At 43.2% G+C, this 9,897-nt stretch overlaps 2 protein-coding genes across 4 annotated transcripts in view; one reads left to right on the plus strand and one right to left on the minus strand.

The window, feature by feature from the left end:
• The window catches only part of ATP5C1 (ATP synthase, H+ transporting, mitochondrial F1 complex, gamma polypeptide 1), a 10,926-nt gene extending 10,747 nt beyond the window's left edge, over nt 1-179 (minus strand). For all 3 annotated transcript variants that reach the window (XM_019509598.1, XM_019509597.1, XM_019509599.1), the window contains exon 1: nt 75-179. In XM_019509598.1, coding sequence (XP_019365143.1) covers nt 75-118 — 44 coding nt within the window. In that variant the 5' untranslated portion in view covers nt 119-179. The remainder of the gene's footprint in view (nt 1-74) is intronic.
• A 63-nt stretch (nt 180-242) lies between these two features.
• Nucleotides 243-9,897, plus strand: part of KIN (Kin17 DNA and RNA binding protein) — a 21,825-nt gene continuing 12,170 nt past the window's right edge. The window contains exons 1-7 of the mRNA XM_019509602.1: nt 243-403; nt 3,414-3,508; nt 5,570-5,613; nt 5,724-5,846; nt 6,676-6,857; nt 8,026-8,074; nt 8,395-8,452. Of these exons, the coding sequence (XP_019365147.1) occupies nt 290-403; nt 3,414-3,508; nt 5,570-5,613; nt 5,724-5,846; nt 6,676-6,857; nt 8,026-8,074; nt 8,395-8,452 (665 nt within the window). The 5' untranslated portion in view covers nt 243-289. The remainder of the gene's footprint in view (nt 404-3,413; nt 3,509-5,569; nt 5,614-5,723; nt 5,847-6,675; nt 6,858-8,025; nt 8,075-8,394; nt 8,453-9,897) is intronic.

A 9,897-nucleotide genomic window follows, 5' to 3' on the forward strand; every position in this document is an offset into this window, starting at 1 on the left:
CCTCCCCACCACATCTCGCCTCGTCAGACGGTACCTCCCCCCACCACCCTGGTAAGTGCCCCGCTCCCCCGCACCATTGCGGCCGGCACAGCAGCACCGCGGCCCCCCGGGCGAACATGGCGACGCTGCTGCGGGGTGCTGCAGCGGCCGCCCGGCTGAAGGTCAGAGTCCCCGCCCCGCGCATGCGTTGCGGGTGCGAGGAAGTGCTTCCGGGGGCGTGAGGTGCCTCCGGCGCTGCCGCCTTCCGCTTCCGGTGGGGCCGTGAGGGCGCGGGGTAGCCGGCGGTACCATGGGCAAGTCGGATTTCCTCAGCCCTAAGGCCATCGCCAACCGCATCAAGTCCAAGGGGCTGCAGAAGCTGCGCTGGTACTGCCAGATGTGCCAGAAGCAGTGCCGCGACGAGGTGAGCGCGGCCGGGCCTGGTCTTGTTTCCTAAAAATATGCAAATGAGCATGCGAATAATCCCTGTTTTCGTTCACTTCCACTGTAAATCGCCAGTGCAGGGAGAAAGCTGAAGCGTTGCTTTATTTTGAGGCAACCGTGGCAGGAAAGGGCTGAAGGGGGCCTCTCGCAGGTTGTATTTGGGTCCTCTAAAGTCGGTTAAGACTCTCTGAGAGTGACTTGGGTCTTGCATAGGCTGCAGCAATGAGCTGCCTCAGAATTGATCGTACGTTTTGAACGCTTTTCTTTTTTTACTATTATTGATCGTGCATCGTATAGGGGTTGAAACAATCGTACAAATACAATGCATATCATACACCTGACAATGCTGTTGCTGTGCGATCCTTCGTCTTAGTGGGGGGGGGGGAACCCACCTGCACTGCTGGGAAGGCACAGCGGCATTTCATTCACATTTGTTTCTGCCTTGATTTGTTCTCCAGTCTCTTTCTTTTTTGTATCGTGTGCTTCCCACTCTCAACGTGGGATGATTTGGATGCTTTCCCACTGGAACAGAAAACAGGGTTGATTTAGGCTGGAGAAGAGAAGGCTGAGAGGGGATTTAATAGGAGCCTTTAGCTCCCTGCAAGGGGGGATTACAAAGAGGATGGAGCTGGACTGTCCTCAGTGTGGGGAGGTAACAGGACAAGGAGCAATGGGCTCAAGTTGCAGCAAAGGAGGTTTTAAGTTGGATATTAGGAAAAACTTTCTCACTAGGAAGGTAGTAAAGCACTGGAACAGGTTACCCAGAGAGGTGATGGACTCTCTATTCTTGGAGGTTTAACATCCTTTGGCTGGGATGATCTGGTTGGGGATGGTCCTGGTTTGAGCGGGAGGGGGGGGATGGACTAGATGTGACCTCCTGAAGTCCTTTCCACCCCTTAGCATCCTCTGTCTGCCTCCCCTAAGGTGCTTTTAGGCTGGGTGAGTTGTTCAGCACCTTGTTCTCAAACCCTTAGGGTCCCAGTCATGTGGCTAATTAATAAAACTACTCGGGTGAGTAAAATAACCAGTGTACTATTATGACTGTACGATCTTGCCCAAGTTGAATTGTTGTTCTCCAAGTGGGATGTCTAGACTTTTGTCTCAGATGAGGTGGGTTTAAGACAGTGGTTCTCAACTTTTTTTTGTACCAGGACCCATTTGTAAACATTGATAGCCAGTCTTGACCCAGGGTCCCTCACTCCCGACCCTCTGTCTCCTGCCCTCAAACCCTCTGTGTGTGGGCTGGGGGGGGCCCAAGCAGCCCCTTGCAGGCTAGAGCTCTGCCAGCCTGCAAGGGAAAATCCATGGTTGCCCACGTTTTTCTCCTTTAAAGGAGAATCCATTTTTCAAATGTGTTGATCTGTTTTTAAAGTTTGTTTGTGACCCTTTCATATATTCTTGTGACCCACTTTTGGGTCAAAACCTCACAGGTTGAGAGAAGCTGGTTTAAGAGATCTTTGTGTATAGGAAGCTGCAGGTTATTTTTGTTATTTTAATCCTTTATTTAGTTAAGACTTTTTTTTCTTCTTAGTGGGGGTGGATGTGTGTTGTTAAGAATAGGGAGCCCGTGAAGAGAGGTGGATCAGATTGTTCCTGTAATGATACACGTTGCTTGGTTGAGTTATATGTCAACCTTATCAGTATGGGGAGTGTTTAACCAGATTCAGGCATGGTATTCTGCCGAAAAGTAGATCAGCTCTAAAGCTGTTGATCTAAAGCGCATCAGCATCAGCTCCCGAAGAAGTCCTAGTTAGTTGCTGGAGCAAATTTTTGCGGGTTCTTAACTTACTTGCTGTCATAGTTAAGTGATTTTTTTTTTTTTTTATAGGACAGCGTTCTATCTAGGATGATTCCTAAATATTTAGGAGTACTGTTATAATGTAGGAGCTGATCTCTGAAAACAATAATGGGTTGATAATTAGCCCATTTATTGTTCAAGTCAAATGTAGACACTGTTGTTTTCAGGGCTTGGGTGCAGATGCTGTTGTTTAAAGTAGGTATCTAAAGTATTCAGATCAGATGTGAGTACTATTTTCTGCTCTGGAGAAACAAGATTGTTGTGTAACCAGGACTATGATATCAGCATATAGGAATCTAGACATCCCGCGTGGAGAACAGCAGTTCAGCTTGAGGAAGACACAACGTCCAAGATGCCTGGATATAAGAGTGGCTCACCCCTTAATACAGAAACTATTACGAATTCCACCATTAGACAAGCTGGCTTCGATCTCCCCAGACATCTTTTGTCTTCTCTAAACCGAATCAGGGCAGGACATGGTAGATGTGGATTTCTGTTACGTAGATGGGGCTGGATTAGCTCACTGAACTGAGACCATGGTGCCCCTTTTCAAGCTTTGAACCACATCACCTTTGAATGCCCTCTCCTTGCATTTAATGGGACTTTATTGGATTTGCACAATGCTACCCCCGAGGCAATTGGCTGGCTGCAAAATTTGTAGATAAAATTGTGAATATGTTTTTCCTTGTTTTGTGATCATTGTATCATCATACTCTAAAAAAACCCCAAAACCGCACAATCGGAACCCATGGGATTGATATGAAGCTGATACGAAGCTGTTCAGTGTGTGTAGCTGGGAAGTCTGAGAACTGTAAGGTCAAACCCTCATACGAACATCAGGATATAGTGCCAATAAACATGTCCAGATGAAGTGCCAAATAGATGCTGGCTATGCTGGAGTGGAATTCTGGGCATGAAAGGCTATAAGGGAGGAGACGGAGCTGGCATGTGTGGGCGGGGAACACAGAGAGAGTGTCTGGGATAGTGGCAAAGCAAAGGGAATCTACTTGATCATTAGCCCTATGTACTGTGAAACATTAGTGTTACTTGCACCGGGGGTCAGTTTTACTTAAAAACCTTTCCTTGTAGTTTGTTGCTCGTTAAAATGTCAACTCCATAATTCTTTTGAGTCACGGGACACAACATACTCATTTTCTTTCTTTCTGTTTTGTTTGTTTGGGTTTTTTTGCAGAATGGCTTCAAATGTCACTGTATGTCTGAATCCCACCAGAGGCAGCTACTGCTGGCTTCTGAAAACCCTCAGCAGTTTATGGACTATTTTTCAGAGTAAGTTTTCCCCATATCCCCCCTTAAGCTGTGATCCTGCAGTTGAATCCCTGTGCAGCAGGTGTGCACCAGTATATTGGTGCCATATCAGATCAGCATCAATAAAAGGAAATTTAACATTATCAGCTTTCAGCTTTTTTTTGACTGGTGTAGCTAATAATGTACCAATAAATATAATATACCTTCTGACTGGGGCCCCCAGACACCACATGCATACATGCAACTGCACGCATGCATGCGCCTAAGAATGCAGCTGGGCAGCATGGAGAGCAGCACCCTGCAGGTAAGTCTGTGGGGGGGAGGGGCATGAGTGAGAAAAGGGGCGTAGGGAGGCAGATCAAGGTCATCATGGTGAGGTAACGAGCGGGGCTGGGGCTGGGGCTGGGGCAGGGTGGTGAAATGGAACCCCAGGGCAGGGAGTGGGACAGAGCCGTGGGTGGCTTGTCCAGGGGATCAGTGTCCCAGTGCTTAAAAATGGTGGTGGGGGTTCTTAAGGTAAAGTTTGTTGAATGAGTTTTAGTTCAAGCGCCACTGCCACCATTTTTAAGCTCTGGTATGCTTTTAGGACCAGAGCTGAGCGGGGTGAGTGTGGATGCAGGCTGTTCACTGCGGGCTTGGGGCTCTCAGCCCTGCTGCCTTTGCCCTGGGAGTCATGCGCTAGCTGCATGCCCCCTGCCCACCTGGCACCGGGAGGCACAACTCGCTGCTGCCAGATGGGCAGGGGTTGCGGCATGGCTGTTACGCAGCTCCTGGGGCAAAGGCAGCAGGGTGGAGAGTCCCGCCCTTGCCCCACTCGGCTCCGGTCTGGTTAAAAGTGTCCTGTCGCTTAAAAATGGTGGTGGCAGCGGTTGAACCAAAACTCATTCAATGAGCTTTAGTTCAAGCGACCCCACCACCATTTTTAAGTGCCAGGACACTGATCTCTTTCACGAGCCGTCTGCGGCTCCATCCCATCCCAGTCCCAGGGTCCCATTCACCACCCTGCCCCTGCCCTCTGCCCCCACTGCCTTCCTCATGGAGGGGGGTCTCATTCTGCACCACCCATGCCCCTTCCCCTCTACAGACTTACCTGCAGGGAGCTGATGTCTACATTGCGTAACTGCATTCCTGTAAATCGGTTATAGGATCAGTGTCGGCCGATTATACCTGGTGAATAATTGGCTATTGGTATCGGCCAAGAAAATCTTTATCAGTGCACCCCTACTGTGCAGTCTTCTTATATTGCAGTGGATTTCCTTAGAAGATACCGAATGTTAATGAATGGTGATATTTTGTTGTACTGCACTCAGTGGCTAACTTTTTAAACAGGTGTTTGGAAAATTAAGTGATAAGTTTCATCAGAACTTAGTGGGGCTTTTGAAAATTTCATTCTCTGTTTAAGCATCTTACATCAAGTGGCATTACTTTATTCAAAGGTCCATCCAGAGCATAGAGTGGCCCATCAGTCTAGCCTGGCTAAGGCACACCAATTTCTGTAGCTGTCCACACACAAGGGAGCGATGGGGCTAGCATCATGTCCAGCCACTTAACTCCTTGATTTGAATGACCAGGTACCCACTGGCAGCAAAGCTGACTTGGCGCAGTGTCTAGCATGAATCCAGAGAGGTTCAAATTCATATCTCTAGTGAGATGTTGTTACCACCCTACAACCCTTTTCATTATCTTATAAGCCAATCAGAATGTATCACCCACACATCAGAATGTATTAATGCTGCAGGTTATAGTAGCATTAGTAACTCCTTGAAGGTAGTAGTAAGGGAATATCTGCATTTCTATCTGGTTGGGTGCTAATTTATCAAAGGTGAAATGTGAGAGCATGTGTGTGCACGTGCGTGCATATGTGTTCATGTGGTGTATGTGTGCATGTGCACATTCGCTTGCTTTTTAAGACCTACAAATATAGGAATGCCAGTGGAACAGGAAATGATTATCTGAATATGATGACATTCATTTTAATCAAATACTTTTTTTATATTGTGAATAATTTCCACTGTCACTTAAAAATAGAAATGCTATATAACTACAAATATATTTAAAGAGCTTATTTTCTTTATTCCATAGGGAATTTCGAAATGATTTCTTGGAACTACTCAGGAGAAGATTTGGTAAATATTTGGACTGGGATTTCTTTCTCTCTTTCCCCTTAATAACAAATTAAAATCAGTTTTTCCTCAGTGACTGACCTGTATTTAATGGGTTTTTTTTTTTTATTTAGGAACAAAGAGAGTCCACAATAATATTGTGTACAATGAATATATCAGCCATCGAGAGCATATCCACATGAATGCCACACAGTGGGAAACGCTGACTGATTTTACTAAATGGTTAGGGAGAGAAGGTAATTATAATATGCACATGATACATTTCAAAACCAGCGGTAACCATGTCTGTAATGAACCTTATCCTGTTTTATCCGTCTGCTAATTCATATTCACTAGAATTACTACTAACCTGTGATGAGTTATCAGCTATTGTCATTGGAAACAACAATAGAAACTAGCACAGAAATGTTTCCCAAATATAGAATCTTTCTGCAAAGTGTGGTGGCAGAACAATTGGGAAGTCAGTTTTCAGCCCTTCACTGGTCCAAAGAATGAACATTTAATAGTTACAGTAATTAACTTTGTTGAGTGTAAGATGCAGAGAATTTTGGTAGTGTAGTGTCATAAAAGGGTTTTATTGGCATTTATTTATAGGCACTGTGTGGATTCACTTGTGAGTGACATAGTCATTGTCAACTCATTCCAATAACAGTAGCACTAATAATGATGATTCAATCTAGTAACCTTTTATGTCATATAAATAAGGATATGCTATATATCATTTATATGTATCTATTTCACTTTTATTGCTAGTTGAAAAGGAAATGCTTTCTGCATTAAATAAAGGAAGCTGAAGTACTTACCTTGCTATGCTAGCTTCACTGTCCTATTTCCAAATAAATCAGATTAGCTGAAGTTTGTTTTTATGAGAGTTTAAAATCAGTTTTCCCAAAATAGTACTGGAGGGAAGTACTACAGTTATGTCTGTTCATTAATATAGAAACCATGGTCAGTGAAAAATGTCTTTGCATATTACTTCTTCTATGAATATCATGTTTTAAATAAACATTGGTTTTTTTTTCTGGTTTGGCTTTGATGGGAACTTTTAATACATGCACTTTTAAGGTCTTTGCAAAGTGGATGAGACTCCCAAAGGCTGGTACATTCAGTACATTGACAGGGACCCAGAGACTATCCGTAGACAGCTAGAACAAGAGAAGAAGAAGAAGCAAGACCTTGATGATGAAGAAAAAACGGCTAAATTCATTGAAGAACAGGTTAGAAGAGGTTTAGAGGGGAAAGATCAGGTGAGAAAATACAGTGTATATAAAAAAGTGCTTTTTAAGTATATAATATATATGTAGATATAGAACCAGTCGACCTGAATCTTGCATTGGAATGCAATTTGCGGTTACCAGGGTCTGATTGATCAGCCTTTGCCTGCAAACAGGTGTTGCCTTTGTGCCATCATAAAAAAATTTATGATAGCACGAAGTCTAAGCAAATAGATGTTCTTGCTCCTTTTCATGCTATAAATACCCCAAATTGTGGCCATGACAAGAGATGGTAAATGTTTGTGTCACTTTTTTGCATTGGAAACCAGTTTGCTTTATGGTGGCAGAGGGTGCATAGCCCAGAGCTCTCCAACTGCCCAGGCAGGTGCTCCCATAGCTTCAGGGATCCTGGAAATTCCATGGTGGCAGGTTCTGCATGTGCAGAGCAGGGAGCCCCTGTGGGAGTTCCCTTTCACAACCCTCTGCTCTTGCCTGTAGGTACCTTGGAACAACCCAGCAGAGAATTCCTCAGGCATGCATTTTACCTTGTGTGGTTGTTGGCATTGCTCCAGGACTCATTAACCCATTGATGTCTGGGATTCAAACTTTTAGCTTTCAATTCCACTTCCTCATAAGTAAGTCCAGAGAAGAGCCACGTGCATGCTTAGAGGTCAGGAAAACAGACCTTATGATGAGAGGCTGAGAGCTATGGGACTCTTCAGCCTGGAAAAGCACAGGCTAAGGGGTGATCTGTCCAAGCTCCAAAGGTCTGGAATAGCCTGCCACCAGAGGTGGTTCAAGCACCTAGTTTGAACGCCTTCAAGAGAAATTTGGATATTTATCTTGCTGGGATCCTATGATCCCTGCTGAATTCCTGCCCCTGGGGCAGGAGGCTGGACTTGATTGTCCAAGGTCCCTTCCAGCCCTAATGTCTATGAAATCTGTGCAGTTTTAAACAATTTTAAACTAAGGTTGGAGCTGGTCTGTTTCAAATTATATCCATATATAGACAATGAGAGAATGCTGCAAAAAGCATTAACAAGGTAATGTCTTCCATCCATAATTGTCTTTATGGACCAGGTCAGCCTGGTATTGCATGCCCATTACAGTAAACTGTAAAATCAAGCTAATTAATGATTGCCAGCTATGATGTGCAGTGCCAGTGGTTTATCTGACCCCTGCAATTGTTCTATGTTGGCAGGAAAGGCCTGTCTATACTGAACTAAACAGAGACAATGATGAAGAAAAAGGTAACTAGATTTTTAAACATATAAATGTTTGTAGCTTACAGGGCATTTGTGGGGTCCAGTGGATATATTAGAAGAGTGAAGTTTGAGAATTACTTGGTGTTTTGTAAATTACTCTGACTTTATTGAGAAGTGCTATAGAAATGCAATGTGTTCTTTTACTAAGAAAAGTAATTTATTTGAAATAGATGAGCCAAAGCATTTAAATTGTGAATCTGTCTAAATCTGTAGCTCTATTCATTTGGAATTATTTATATTGTCACATCTTTAAATGCACAGGTGTTTAAAGGGTAGAAATGAGTAACGTCTCTCTTATTTTTTAGTTGCATTTAATTTAAACAAAGGCGCAAGTACTTCGGTAGCAGCATCTTCTAAAACAAGGTGAGAAAAGATGCTAAGGCCATCCCTTATTATATATTACATATATAATTTATGGTTACCTGCGTTCAGTAGTTGCCATATGGAGGGGACAGTTTTTGTCCTGGCAGTCTTATAGTCTTATGCCTGCTCCTGCTATGAAGTAGAACAGATTAGAAAATGTAATGTTTCTTTCTGGCCTTCAAGTCTTTGACATGGCTTAAATTTAAAAGTAGGCTCCTAAACTCATTAAGGCTTTATGTGGATGTCTGTGAATTAGAAACCAGTTGCAGGATCAGCTCCAAAGAAACACTTAACTTATAAGGTGAGGAGAGGGATATGGTATATGATCAAAAAAATTTTTTAAGCATATCAGCAATATGCAGCTGTCCACCTATTGTTTATTGAGTTAGTTAATTTTAGGTTGTACAATGTGTTTTCATCACTGTCTTCAGTTGCTTCTGATATATTTTTGCTGCTCAGCATTCTGAAGGGTGAAACTAAACCAGTTTTTTTCAAACTTCACTGAATCATAATTGCTTAACTGCAAGCAATACAGGAGAAAATAATTGATAGTACAAGCAACAGTAAGTTTCTGCACTTGTAAAACCATTTGGCTGATGATAAATCCTCTTTCACAGGACAATATTGTAATTAAACATATTACAAGTAAAATGAAAGCTTTCCTATCATCACAAGATAAACTTTTAGATAAGAGCTGTGACGGGACGTATGCCAGACAGAAAATGAGACAACAAACTGGTAGACAAAGATTAAACACTGTAAGGCATACTTATAAATTATTCGTAAGTACAGGGTGATTAAAGAACTCAGCATACAGAGTTCCCCAAACAGAATTTCTTACTCCACCTGGTAAGAAATACAGTTCTGTGAGCATTTGTGCTACTCAGTGGAATTAAGCTAAATCTTTGAAGATATGGTAGGTCTGCATTTCTCATGATGTGTAAAAAGTCAATGTTAATAGGAAATTTCAGGCCTAGAGCAAACACTGATGGATTCATATCTAGTTGTGAATCCTACAGATATGGCATCTTCATTGCTTTGCCTGTCCTCTAGAGGCATCGGCTTTTTTCCAAGGAAACAAAAACATATGGTCCAATGCACCCTGAGGGGTTCTATTAGTTAATTGTACTACAGATTTGTTTCCTACCAGCTGTATCTCTGCAGTGTCAGAAAAATTACCCTATGCTATGGGCTGGAAGTAACAGTTGGTTGAAGGGATCCATCAAAGTCTTCAAGCCAGTAAATTAGCATGGCCAGTAGACTGATTTTGGTGCTGCCTGTGATCAGACTACAAAAGAAAGCATGTGTTCCAAAGAGGTTATGATCTAATACCATAATCCTGCAAATTGATCCATAGTTTCATAGATTTAGGGTAGGAAGGGACCTGGTAGATCTTCTAGCCCGACCCCCCGCCAGGGCGGGAGAACAACAAAACCCCAAAACAA

Source organism: Gavialis gangeticus, unplaced genomic scaffold (assembly GCF_001723915.1).
Source record: "Gavialis gangeticus isolate Ggan-Ray unplaced genomic scaffold, GavGan_comp1, whole genome shotgun sequence".
NCBI classification, from domain to species: Eukaryota; Metazoa; Chordata; order Crocodylia; family Gavialidae; genus Gavialis; species Gavialis gangeticus.